At 44.4% G+C, this 13,940-nt stretch overlaps 1 protein-coding gene across 2 annotated transcripts; it reads right to left on the bottom strand.

Moving 5' to 3' along the window:
* Window positions 1-1,213: 1,213 nt before the first annotated feature.
* Window positions 1,214-13,867, bottom strand: NELFB (negative elongation factor complex member B). 2 transcript variants are annotated; one of them, XM_080402141.1, is made up of 13 exons: window positions 13,679-13,867; window positions 13,321-13,484; window positions 13,043-13,142; window positions 12,042-12,272; window positions 9,937-10,122; window positions 8,420-8,532; window positions 7,620-7,722; window positions 6,550-6,645; window positions 5,041-5,183; window positions 3,969-4,075; window positions 2,879-3,020; window positions 1,949-2,057; window positions 1,214-1,693 (listed from the first exon to the last, which is right to left on the bottom strand). In XM_080402141.1, exons 1-13 carry the CDS (start codon window positions 13,778-13,780, stop codon window positions 1,556-1,558), a joined length of 1,734 nt encoding a protein of 577 aa, XP_080258267.1. In that variant the 5' UTR covers window positions 13,781-13,867; the 3' UTR covers window positions 1,214-1,555. The 2 variants fall into 2 exon arrangements, with proteins under 2 accessions (XP_080258267.1, XP_080258268.1); XM_080402142.1 differs by having other exon boundaries at window positions 13,321-13,560; window positions 13,679-13,811.
* Window positions 13,868-13,940: the final 73 nt, after the last annotated feature.

Genomic DNA, 13,940 nt, shown 5'->3' with positions numbered 1-13,940 from the left:
ACCTACCCAAATCGTACCCCAGACCCATTTCTGGACCTTTCTAAGCTCTACTGTGCAGAATCGGATATAGGAGGAGAATATGTTAATGATTTATGGGAAATATCATGGTTATGCATGAATACTTAATGAATATGCATGAAAAAAGTTCTATATATGGTGTCTGATTTTGAGACCTGGCATGCGTTGATTGTGAGAGGACTCGCTCACGCACCCGGCCATTAATAAAGAAGTGTCTGCTTATCTACATCACATTGATGTCGATAAGTTCTTCATTCTGAGATTTCGGTAACAGATCCACCGGGCAGGGCTGTGGGCAAAGGGACCCCCTCAACAGGCTGGAGAAACAGCCTGGCAGAAACCTCATTAAACTCAGAGGGAGATATAAAGTCTTGAGCAACCTCACCTAGGTCCTGCTCTGGGTCAGGGGGTGGACCACAGATCCTCAGAGGTGCCTTCCCTTCCTGCCTACACTGTTCTGCGACTCGGAATAATTCATGTAGATGGCTTCCTACTTACAAGGGACCAGCAAGATTCTTTTCAAGCACATTGTACCTGTCGAAATCAGTGCAAAGTCTACTGTAAACCCACACAACTCATTCCTCTCCCATGCCCATCCTCCTGCACGCTCTACCTGAGGCTTACACCGAGGCAGCAATAAAAGCAGAACAGGAACTAACAGTAACAGTACAGACAGTGACGAACAGGAACTAACAGTAACAGTACAGACAGTGACGAACAGGAACTAACAGTAACAGTACAGACAGCGACACAAATGAGACGTGAAGAACAGCCCATTTCCTGCCCCCACCCCCCCCCCAAGACAGAATTTCACTCCACCTACACTCAGACCCTATTGTCACTGGTTCCAGGACTCATTTCGAACTACTCCTTTGGAGAAAAGTAGGGAAAAAAGGGGAGAAAATTATTCCATTTCCAGCCGCCTCTGTAACAGCCTAGCTGCAAAGATGGCTGTTGACTGCTTCTTGGTCCAGTGACCGTGGTGGACATCTCTAACTGATGCAGCATGTCTTACCACGGACCAGAAGAGCTAGAACCTCAAACAGGAAATTGTAACAGTGGAGCTTATCTCCTCTGACATTTCCTTCTGTTCAGCACCTTCTCCAAAGACCCAAAGGAACAAACTAAGCTACAGAAAGCTATGGTTAGCCTTCAGGAGTTCACATTACCTGCCCAACCACAATGGAGTCATTGACCAGTTCTTAAAGGTAAAGTTTAAAAATACAAGATGCCAAGCTTAAAAATACACATTTTCTTTTTGAAAAAAATGTACAGTCGGATTTTAAGTGGATCTACAAGACAACACTCAGCTACCTTTAAGAAAAGTAAACCTTTGCAATGCACTGCATACAGAGTTTTCTAACCAGCAAGAGCCAGTGCGTTGGGTAAACTTCAGTGTTTCCTGAAAGAGCTTCAGTGGCTTTTTTTTTGTTTCCACCCTGTAGGCAGAGACAGCTGAAAGGCAGTAGAGTGCCTTCACGCGGCAGAGCACTAGGTCAGTTCTTCTCCTGTCTCGCTCCTGCGCTACAGGCACGGCTCAGCGTGAGGCTGGTGTGGGCACAGCGGGCAAGGGCAGCTCCATGGAGGGAGTCTCAGTCACTTCGGCTGGACTTGGCTTGCGAAGCTCCAGTTTCTCAGTGAGTTGGTTATAAAGCTCCTTCACAGCTTCCCCACTCTGCAGAACGAGAAGTAGGGAGGGGAAAAACAGAAAAGTCATGCTTCATTCTAGCTGCTGCTAGCTAGAACACTAACTATGCAATTACTCTGTGTGTTTTAACACAAACCAATAAAGAAAGAGGAAGTTACAAGGTAATTAAGATGCAACTTGGTACACTTGGAAAACAGAGCTCATGTTCCATTAAGCAAAGTCTGGAAAGGCAGCTGCTTTCATGTGCAATTAATTTTCCCTTTCTCATGCTTCCCTTCTTACCTGCTTGGTGGGTTCCAAAGCCTTCTGGAGAGACTCTAATTTGGCAGGCGCCACTTTGTGATTCAGATGAAGCAGCAGTCTTAGCACATGTCTATGTACATTCTCCTTTCTGCAAAAACCGATTTTAAAGCAGAGTAACTGATATAAACAAACACCATCTTGAGAACAAGACAGCTACAGCAACAGTACCAGAACAATTCACACACCCACAGACCGGCAGCTTCGTTACAATTTTCCAAAACACCTGAGAATTATAGCCTATGTGCTACAAAGTGCTAATCCTGCCTTAGACTTTCAAGCAATTCAGATTAATTACTCAATAGGAGCCATGAAGCGTAGCAACCACGAGGAAGGAGGGGGAAGATTTTAAGCACAGACCGTAGCACATGGCAGCAGCCGGTCTCTCTGCTGGACAGGCCACATGCATGTGCAGGAGGCCGTTTGTCCCTCCGTATGTGTGGAGGAAGCGGTAGCAGCAGCACATGCTGCTACGCCTGAACTGCCGTTCTAGCCACTCTTGGGGAAGCCTCCGTGGGGTTAGATCTGGTCTGCAGGCCATCAATCGAACCATACTGACTTAACAGGTTTAACAGATACAGATTTTCTGTGGGCAGCTGACACTGCCAAGAGCTGAAGTTAGCTCTCCGTATTCAGACCTACTGGAAAACATAAAGTATATTGTCTTTTGAAACCCCAACTTATGAATAATGTATTACAGCTTAGATAATAATTCACAATCAACGCTTAACCATTTTGCTGACAAAAACTTGATCACCGAATATAAGCTTTTCCTTCAAGAAAAAAAGCATCAGGCTAGTATTTCCACTATATGTGGAGAGTTTGCTGTACTATTAAACTATAGGTCAAAGTAGTATAACCTCTCCCAGGTATCCTGTCAACTCATTTTCCCCTGAGGAAAATCTGATTTACCTTGAGCAGGCAGTGAGAAAGAAGCCATCAAAGAGACTGGTGCAGAACTCCTCAAGTGCGAATTCATCACCCAGTAGCGTGAGGTTACCAGTAAGCAGATGCAGAAAAATATCACTGAAGGCCAAGTCACTGAACGTCTCAACTAGACAACATGAAAAGGAGAGACTGAGACTGACAGGGATGTACCAAAACCTGACTACACAGTAGATGTTCCTGCAGAAAACTTTGCAGTGAGATTTCCTTCTAAAACAAGTAGCCCAGGCGGGCGGCTTTGATCTTTCAGATAGAAAAGATGAGGAACAGAGGAGTGAGAAGAATATGTAGGAAGTCCCTGCCTCTACCAAGGCTGAAGTCACAAAGTAGCTTGCTCCTGCCAAAAATCACAAAGCCCCCTACTATGCTCCTCCACCACCCTCTCTTCAAAGCCACATCCACCTCCTTGCACTCCTCAGACCCCGCAGTGAGTAGATTCAAATCACCAGTGGAAAACTCACCCACGTGAATGAGCTGACAGTTCAGCAAAGGGTTCAAAGAACACCAGAGCTAGAGTGAGGGAGCGGGAAGTGAACCCTCACCGCCACTGCTGGGAGCTGCAATTCCCAAGATTGCTTCAGAACTCTCATGCAATTTACCCCAGAGAAGTCAGTGAAGAAAATAATCCCAGGCAAAAATTTAAGGCTGTGTTCAGTCCTGTTTTGTCACAGGTATTTTCACCACACAAAGCTAAGTCCCAGGAATTTCCAGCCACCTGCAATTACTATGAGCAGCAGCAGAATTCCACTTGCTCTTTTATTTTTCTAGACTCATTCCAAACAGTTCTCAGCTAATCTCCTTGTTAATAGAGCTTTTGATCCACGGAACTACTGACCTTCAGCTGCTATCCCTAAATTCTCAGATCAGCAGCAAAGTATCCTAATTGCAGACAAACCCAAACACTTCTGCAGGACCTTAGAACTACGTCACCAGAAGAGCCAAAGGCAGAACATTAAATCTTTGACTCCGAAATCACTTTCACTCCAGGTTTAGTTGCCTACTCGGTGCCAAGTGCAAGGCAAACAGCTATAAAACGGAAGACAAGATAAAAACTTACCCAGTGCTGGCAGGAGCCTAAGGAAAGCGTTTTTGTTCCTCTGCTTAGTGATGTGGAGGATGTAATATAGCCCAATCTCACAAGCTATTCTGTTCTCCTGCAAGAATCTGTTATGGCAGAAGCAAAGTCTCTTCGTCAATAAAGCTAAAATGAATTAGTTGTCGGGTTTTTGTTAAACATAGGGTTTAGAATGCTGCTGGATAGCAACCAAGCCATTACAGCAGTGGCTAACCTCAAACCCACTGAAAAGCAGCTACTCAGTGACTGAGTAGATGATCATCGCTATGTTCACTACCACGGTCCAGAAAAATCTACTTCAGCAAACACACGCTGCCTCACAATCAAACAGTTGGATTTGACAGTGAACATTTATAACAGCATTAATGACAGAAGTGCTATTCAGGATGGGTTTTAGAAGAAGCCCAAATACTCAAAAATGATACAAAGTGCAATACTGTTTTGTTTTAGTTTCCCAAAGGTCAAATATCAACACTGCCACAGATGAGAGCACGACTACTGGGATACAATACTCCAGATTCTGGCATACAGGTAGGAATTGTGCTGGAAATCAGTGCACGATCTAAATACATCAGAGCACACAGAGGTTTTATTTATCTTTCTGACATCCCTGGAGTGACAGGTTATCAACAGAGAACAAGTGTCTGCGTGACAAAAATGCCAACTTTGCGATTTACAATAGCACTCTTCAGAGCCAAGCATGGGCACTTGTTCAGCTGCAACCAAATATCAAACGCTCATCATTCGCCGCTTGGCAAGCTCCACAAGCAGCATATTTGAAAGCAGTAATACAAAAGACTTTCATATTCAATCTGTCAAAAGGACGGTCATTACAGGAAATATTATTTTATGTAGATAGATTGAGGAATCACGGTGGAAACTTGTTCTGCTAAAAGAAAAGTTCAGGTTTGATTAACTGGGACTAAATCTTAGCCCGAGACCGTCTTCACTTTACCACATACAGTGTTTTTTCCTGTCAGCGTTGGCTGGCTCCTTGATATTTTGTTTTGGCAACAGGACTATGTATACAAAGTCGGGAAGGCAGATTACGTACTTGGTGAAAGCTTCAGGAATGGTGCTGGGGTAGGGAATTGGTCCCTTCTCCTCCGAGGGCAGTTTCTGATCTACATTGAACGTGTGGTCATCCACCACAAAGGACATCAGCATAGGCAAGAACTTTGTGATCAGCTCAGCTTCCTTAGAGGGATGGAAGAACAGAGGGAGAAGAACACCACTTTGATCAATCAGTTCATGCCACCTAATGGTCCTAGAGAGCCACAACAAATAGTGAGGCAGTATTACGAGCCCCACCCTCCACTTAGAAAAACAAGCTTTCAGACATCCAGTTCCAGTCAAAATTCTTGAATAATTCACTTCCACATGTTCCACTGGTAATCCGGAAAATTGTACTTCACCTCATCTACAGAAATACTCCCGCTCAAATCCTTTCTTTTGACAATTAGTAGCATTTCTTCTGAGAGACCTTTTCCAATACCGCTGCAAGCACTGCACATTAAGGATGGCATCAAACTGCTTTTATCAACAACTACAAATCATTTTGTTCATTCCCTAAACTGGCAGGGATCAATGCATAGCGAGAATAGCAACAATAAAAAGCATCTCCTCACAATAAGGCAGATCAACCTATGTTGTATCAGATTCACAGAGTGGGAGGTTACAGCTTGTGGCAATCACAAATAAAACAGTTTTTTAAATACAGATTTGGAGATTTCCTTTAAGAAAAAGGTTCACATGTTCCTTTTTTTTTTTCAAGCGATTCATCAGAGCGCCTCTGCCAAGTCAAACCACAGTGCTACTCCTGGAGTTTCGGTGACCCTCGCTGTTACAGTCTCAGTGTTAACGCACACCCTTCCTGTGGTAAATTTAAACGTGCCATCAGCCAGTAATACGTATTTTGGAGACTTCAAATGTCCCCCTAGGTAAACATTTGCTGCTTTATCGTTCAGAACAGAAACAGCACATTTCTCTTGAGAAACAGTCCCACTGTGTAACACCACGGTTAGCCTTCCTGTCATCAGCTGAACATACCTGCTCCCAAACTACGCTAGGGCTGCCCATAATATCGGACAAAGGATTTCCAAAGCATGGGAAGATTGTAGCTGAACGTGGCACTACACAGAATTGCTACTACAGATAGCTGGAAGGGAAAAACATTTTTTGAGTCAAGGAAAAGCCACTACACTGCTACCAGAGTTTCAGACCAGCCTCTGAAATCCTGCCTTTCTCATACAAGATGGGTTTATACAAACTTGTCAGTAGAAGCTCCCAGGAACAACGAGCAATCAGTGCACAATTTAATAGAGGTATGGTCTGATTTTAAAACAGTAAGGGTCAGGCATTCATGTAAATAAAACCCCAGATAATCAAACCTTACAGCACGTCCACTTGAGCTGCTGCTCTGTGACCACTTACATATTTTTCTAAGCAAGCTATGATGAGAGGTATGCAGAGTGAGTGTTACATCAGGGATGCAATAAAATAATAAACAAGTCTAAATGTGCTTAATTAGATGTTATAAATTCTAAACATGAAAATGGCTCACCATTTTTGGCTCCTTGAAGACTTGACTGTCAATCATGTCCCAGGCCCCCTGTCCCAAAGACAGCATCCTAAGGAGCAGCAGCAGATCCGGGCTTTCCTAGAATTTTAAGTGAAGGAGAAAACCAGCTATTTTGATCTTCCACAAGTTGCACATATATTTATTTGGAAGTAGTGGTTTACATTCAAAGATCTCCTGGACTAGCAGGAGACTATCAAAGACTGCTGGAGGCATTCAGTTCTCCAATTTAACTGACAACTGATTTCCTCAAATGTGAATCAAATAACAGACACATCTGAAGGTTTGTGGATTTTTGTAACATTTTATAAGGCACCAAGATGCAGCCGATCTGATCATGACATCATTTTTAAATGTGTCCTGCCAAATGAGTACACTGAAACATAACATGGCCAAATCAGGTCCCCTCAGCAGAACTAAGAAAGAAAGCATGTATAAGCATGACAACATTTTTTTGTTTATATTGTGCCCTGAAACCAAAACCATTTTCAGTCTTAAACTTCAAGAGCAAGTTATTCAATCCAACAATAAAATTCAGTGACCTGGGGATAAAAACAGCAAATGCTTTACACTCTGTTCAGACACCTGTAAGACTACCCTCCTTTAACGTTTAAGTACCTCCTGCAGACACTACTTGCAGGAACTGTATTATATTGCAGCCAACAGACCAACACAGTGTAACCAAATCCATCGCATTTACCATGGCAGGGAGGAAAGGGCTGCGGCTGCTAGGCAAACCAACGGAAGGACAAAGCAGGGAGGCACACATTCAATATATGATTCTACATAGGCATAGCTGTTAGGCTAGAATGGGCCATGCAAATAATTCATTGCCGATTTGGAGAGCCCCAAAACATCCGTCTCCAAGCAGTGCTCCTGCAGAGCTCTAAGGTATGTGCCACAAATGGACAGGTAGTATCCTGTTTCCCTTATCTCAATTTACACATGCATTTGAGAACTTAATTGTACTTCTTCCACAGTGCCAGTCCTCTGCTGATGCATGCTCTTCAGTTAAGACTACAGCTCATATTAGGCACACATGCTGCAACACTCACCCTGGGTAAGGTGTCCTGCCCAACCAAGTCTTGCAGGTGCCTTATGGTACTCAAGGCTAAGGTGTTAATGGCAAAGGGATCACACAAGATCATTGATAAATCCCTGAGAAGAAAGAAAAATCAAATACATGTCATACATAACAACCCTGCTGTACAGTTCTGTATGCAGCTGTAGGACACCAGCTTCTTGAGAACATGTGTTTCACTGGGGTAAGATGGTTGAGCCTATTCTTTGTTGTAATCCTGTAAACTATCATATTTAACATCAAAGTATTGTGGGCGTGTGTACACTGTATTTTTGTAAACACACACACGGCTGAATTTAAAAAGAGAGGTAGACACAAGACAAGCACTGTAACTACAACACCCTTACCATAGTAATGTACAATCTGAATTTCTGTCGTTACCTACAAGAGTCCACCTGATGAACCTTCTCCTGTCTTGTAAAAACACCATGAAAGTTATTTCTTTGACTTGAAAAGAGCATATTAGCTGAAAATAATTACTAAAAGTCTTCTGCACTAAAATCAAGCAGGAGGTCTCCCACAGTCTGTTACCAGGCCACCAGTCACCAGGCTGCAGGGGAGCGGTGACTTAAGCAGTACAAGCTATGACACCAGAACGTGCTTGGCTATGCCCTAGCGCATGAGTGCTCGTGACTATACTGGATTTGGCCAGACAGAAGAGCTCCTGGCTGTTAGCTGGCTCTAGTGGAGAATTAACACCTACAATACCTGTTAGATGTCGTGACTGCCAGGAACGCATTTTCAGCTTCTCAATAAATAGCTCAAGTGCCTTACCCCAACACTTGTTCTTGTCCTTTCTTCACTCCATCCAGAAACCCTTGCAATTCCCGAGCTCTCTTGTTGTCCACAAACTTCTCCCGAATGCAAGCATCAAGGCACCAGGTGAACTGTTACAAAAAAGGAGAAAGCTTTATGAACCACAGCAACTCAATAAACCAGCAATAAAACATATGGTATCAGAGAAAACAGGCTCAGAATGACCTCCAAATACCTGGAATTAATACACTTATTAATATACCTAAGTATGGTACCAAGCTAGCCACAAATACAGAGCAGGTTGGAAATACAAACATCCCAAAAGGAGGTCAGAGATACTTATGTAAGTTCAACTTGTGTCATTTCTCCCCTCCCAAGAAAGGCATTCCCTGGCAATTAAGGAGCAGGCATGTATAAAATATACCGCTGCCCAGCACACCTGATCTATGAGGATTTGCACAAGCAGGAGGCTGAGAAAGAAGGAGCATCACTTAGCAGTATTAATATGGGAAATTTTAGCCATTGCAGTATCACTGCCACCCTCTACGTAGGGGACATAAACACCGGAGGTGCTTCTGCTTTAGAGCTGTATTACCAAAATGGAAAAAGATAGTTTAATGAAACATTTTATTTGACCCAGAATTAAGGTGGGGTTTTTTTTTCCCCTTTCAGAAAATGACACATATTTGGCCCCAATATTTCAGCTGTCAAGAAAGAAACACTTGCTGAGTTTTCTGAAATTCTTTCACTGTGGCTTACTGTCCTTGCAGCAGTCACTGCGTTTTGCAGTGGCAAAACGAGGTTGCTGAAAATAATCTGTAACTTGAACAGGAATTGCTCTTTTCTAGTCAGTCACTGTCTGTATACTGATTTTGGAGCTCTTGATCAGAAGACATTAAAAAGCATGCAGTAACATTTAGCATCACTCTAGGACATAATCTCCATAAGCAGAATATACATAAAACTTCGCTACATTACTTAAGAGAAAAAGCCTTATTCTAGATAAAGGTGATAGTGTCACAAGACACTATTTGTGGACAAAAACCAGTCACAAGATCCTGGTGTGACATTAACACATCTGTCGCACGCCAAAATTTTAATAATGTTTTCTTATAATTCAAGATCCAGAGTATTTAATGTTACACACAGTTTACTGACAGATGGACTATATCACACCAGCCACAACAGGGAGGGAAGCAAGCTTCAATTAAGAACCTGGGGCTAGTTAACGGGGTGGTTTTTTGCAGCATCTACAAGGTCAGATTAGACATTGTTTTTAACACTGCACAAGTACCATAAATTTGAATGATTTATGGGTTATGAAATGAAAGCAAGCTGCTGGTTAACCAAGATGAAATTTTCACCTGAAGTTCCAAGGAATATAAGATGACTTTTGGATTCAAGGTCTGAACTCTCGTCACAGAGAGGAGTCATCTTCTCTGGGCTGAAGTCCTGCAGGGCAGCAGGTATGCACAGGAGTGGGCGAAACAGAAAATTCTCCAGTAATACTCCTATCTGTCCCACATGATTAATACCTTATGACACGGGTCAACGTTGCAGATTTCACTGGTTTCCAGGTCATGCAGCGACATCAGGAGCTCTGCCCGTAGCGTGCAGTAATGAACATTCCTTGTCCGAAGGAACAAAGTTCTCAGAAACTGCAACACCATATCGTAGAGCTTCACATTCTTCCCAATCATCTGGGTCAGCTTCTGAACCACCTAAACTCAAAGTGGAAAAAATGTGCACTCAGTACCAAGAGATACTGTTATTTCTCACACACACAAAATGTAAATTAATTTTTTACATGATTTATCAGATGGAAACACCTGCGTTGACATGACTTCCTGAAAAGGAACTATTTGTACCAAGATTTCCAAGAGCGTTTGTTCAAGATGTTCACCAAATCCTTCACAGCCATCATGAAAGAATAAAGAATGTCCAGAAAAGCTTTTGCAAAAGGAAATCAAAGCATTTGTAAAATAAGGTGCTCAGCTATGTGAAATGGCTAAGAAGCAGTTATTGATGTTATATAATTATGATAGATAGCAGCTAGTATGGGCTGTGTGTCGGATTTGTGCTGGAAACAGTGCTGGTAACCCAGGGACGTTTTAGTTCCCGCTCAGCAGTGCTGACACAGAGTTAAGCCTTTCCTTTTCCTCACACTGCCCTGCCAGCGAGCAGGCTGCGGGGCACAAGGAGTTGGGAAGGGACACAGCCGGGACACCTGACCCCACTGACCAAAGGGATATTCCGTGCCCTGTGACTTCAGCAAAAAAACTGGGGGTGGAGGTTGGCTGGGAGGGCCCTCGCGGCCTGGCTGGGCATTGGTCAGTTGGTGGTAAGCGACTGTTTTCATTTGCATCGCTTGTTTTTATTGTGTTTTATTTTCCTCTGTTGTTTTTTCCTTACAAATGCCTTCTTACATTTCTTTTTAATTAATGACTGACTTTCTTTTACCCCTCTGATTCTCCCCCACACCCCACTGCGGGGGAGCGAAATGAGCAGATGTGTGGGGCTTAGCTGCCAGCCAGGGTTAAACCACAAGTCGGCAGTGTAAACCTGAAGTAAACTGCACCAGAGCACTTACACTAAGTGGGCTTTTGAAAGCAAAACAGACTCCATGTAACAGATGTGCTGCTCTCTCTGAAATTAAAGCTTTATACTGCTCTATTCCTTAGCATTCTCGATAGCAAGGTTTTTACAGAAACCCTGGTGTTTCCCTTTTGGACCAAAAGCCCCCTGAGGTAAAGCGACACATTATAGCTGAACCATGGCAATGGCTTGCAGTTGCCAAGAAGAGGAGAGACCCACTCCTCCCAGCACCTGCACCCTCCCACATCAGTGGGATCCAGTCCTGGGTGATCCAGTCCATCTCCTTGCATGGCTTTGGTGCCAGCTGATCTCTTCTTTGAGCAGCTTCAACTCACTGTCTTGGAAAACTACTTACTGGTTGTATTTGCTAGAGCTTCTGTAGCAAGTCCCGAGCTTTATCAGCTCATGGAAGGGTCTGACAATCACCAGAGTTACAGGTAGAGAGGGGAGGAGCAGCACCTGCTATTCCTGTGGCTGACTGTTGGATCAGCTCAGCCATCTCATATAGTTCCATTCAAAGAGCAACTCTGCTGAACGCCAACCTAGCTACAACTTTCCATGTCCCTTTCCATTACAAAAAACCAAAAACCAACCAAACAAAAAAAGCCCCCAAAAAATAAACAAAAAAACCCCTTTTGCTGGCCTACGTCCTGCTAGGGAAAAGTCTCAAGAAAACAAATTTAATGCATTCAAACTGATTCAATAGAGATGCTCAGCCTTCAGAACAGCTGAGACGTATTAAAGCCAGACTAAGCCACAAAGGAAAAAATCTGGCCTTGCTATTTTTTCAAAAGCACAGAAACAGCTTAGAACACTAATCAATTATTACACAGCACTGAGTAATGATTATAATAATTCCTGCTGCTTTCAAGACACGTAGGACAAAACGGTCCAGTATTTCTTGCAAATACTTTGTCCAGCTAAACAACTTCAGTAGCAAAGTTGGGTGGGTGAAATGGATGCTCTGTTATTTGATGACGTTGACTGAAAGGTGATTAATTCCATTTACAAGCATGTTGTAAGAGGGAGGCTTCCTTGTCCTTACCTCTCCTTGACGCCTTGTTTTGGGAGACGGACTGAAGAAATTGTGCAAGACAGAAATATCATTACTGAAGAGAATATTTTCCTTCTCCAGGATATATTGCTTCAGCAGTGGAGACACCTCATCACCAAACAGAGCTTGGTTATCTTGCCAAATCTGGCGCTTCACCTCCACTGCACACGCTTTGTACAAATCCTTATCAGCCATTACTAACTTCAGCTTCTTTTCAGGGACCTACGATCAACAGAGCAGTTATCAAAATGTAGAGCAGCTCACCTGACTGCCTGTCCAAGTAACAAGTAACCGACTACAGAAGACATCTAAATCATAATCTCAGGCAAACTGTAATTTACACAACAATCAAATTAACAACAGGCAGTATCACAGGCTCATCTTCTGCCTTACCTACTCCTGTAACAGTAAGCCAGTCCTAAGTCACTTAATGTCTTCAACAGCTAAATTATGCACCAAGCTTTTCCTTATTTCTTTCAAAGAAAAAAAATACTTCCTTTAAACCTATGATGCTGAGATTTGAGGTGATGCCTCAAAACTCAGCAAACTTACAGAAGTTCTAGAAGCAGTTTTGAATCCATTACCTTAAGTATGACACTTTTAATAAGGCTACTCCTAGAGATTTTGTTTCAGAGAGAATCTCACTCCTTTCTACTTCTAGCTGCATTCTTCAAATTTTGTTTTCCACCTGTCACATATTTTTAAATCAGCTGCGGAAAAATTCACCTATCAATGAACTTCACTACTTTTAGGAAGCTGCATGTATTCAATAGAAGAGTGAAACTGTCCTGCCTGGTTATGAAAATGTAAAATGCTTTTTGAATTAGTCTACTAAGTTGTCACCAGACACAAGAATGTAGTAAATTTTCAGTCAGTTCCTAACACTGAATGACAGACTTACAGGAGGTCTGTGGATGGAGCACGCAGCGCAGCGGACAGAAAAGCTGTACCGCAGGGGTGTAAGAAACAGGCCGACAGCACAGCCGTCTTACCTTGGGCAAGTGCTTCATGACACACATTACCACAGGCTGTATGGAGGGCATCTTGACCAGGGAAAAGCTCTTCTCTAGGAGATCTTCCAGCTTCTTGTACCTGAAAACAATAGCAAGAGGCTATGTAACAGCAAAGAACCAAAGGGGCTCACCTCAGAGGTACTGGCACTTGATCCCCCAGGAGCCTAACTCTCCTTTGCAGAAGCCGCTCATCTGCTGTAACTAGTTTCCACACAAAATCCCCAGCTCGCACCAAATAACCAAGAATTCTGACAAACCTCTCCTCGACTTTCCCTTCCAAAGCGATGACGGAGACCCTCTCCAGCAGCTTCTCCCGCAGCTCGTCGAACACCGACTGGTGGAACTCCAGCCGGGGGGTGCCGTGCAGGTCCAGGAACGGCAGGGCGGACTGCAGCGAGGGCAGCAGCACTCCATTCTCAGTCTGCCAACACAAGCACCGGACCGGGGCGGAGGCGAGGGGTTAGCCGACCCCGCCAGCCAGCGAACGGCACCACGGACTGCTAACGACATGCTGGCTAAGGAACAAAAAGAGGAAAAGCCCCACGGAGCAGGCCGCGCCCCGGGCCCACTCGGGCTCCCCGCCGCCCCGGCCCCTCAGAGGCGGCCCCGCCGCACCTGGAACTGCTCGATGGCCTTCAGAGGCTCCGTGCAGTTGGTCAGCGTCTCCTTCAGGTCCTCGCCGTTGGCCACCCCCAGGTCCTGCAGCCCCGCGTACATGGCGGCCTAACCGGGCCCCGCCGGGCCCGCTCCCGCCGCAGCTCCCCCCGCGGGCCGGTCCGCCCCGCCCCCGGCCCCGCCGGTCCGGCTGCTCTTCCCCGCCCCGCCGAACCCGCTCCGCGCACAAAGGTTCCGGCCTCCCATTGTGCGCGGCGGTGGC

The sequence above is a fragment of the Falco punctatus genome (assembly GCF_963210335.1).
Source record: "Falco punctatus genome assembly, chromosome: 9".
NCBI lineage: Eukaryota > Metazoa > Chordata > Aves > Falconiformes > Falconidae > Falco > Falco punctatus.
The sequence above is the reverse complement of the archived record's forward strand: the minus strand, read 5'-3'. Positions and strand labels throughout refer to the sequence as shown.

Bases quoted from the DNA above. Each gene is read 5' to 3' on its own strand.
- NELFB (XM_080402141.1), bottom strand. From the start codon at position 13,780: ATGTACGCGGGGCTGCAGGACCTGGGGGTGGCCAACGGCGAGGACCTG. The intron at 10,123-12,041 runs GTAAGGACAAGG...CTTTGAGTTTAG, and splicing joins AAACAAGGCGTCAAGGAGAG to GTGGTTCAGAAGCTGACCCA. The intron at 6,646-7,619 runs GTGAGTGTTGCA...TTAAAATTCTAG, and splicing joins GGCAGGACACCTTACCCAGG to GAAAGCCCGGATCTGCTGCT.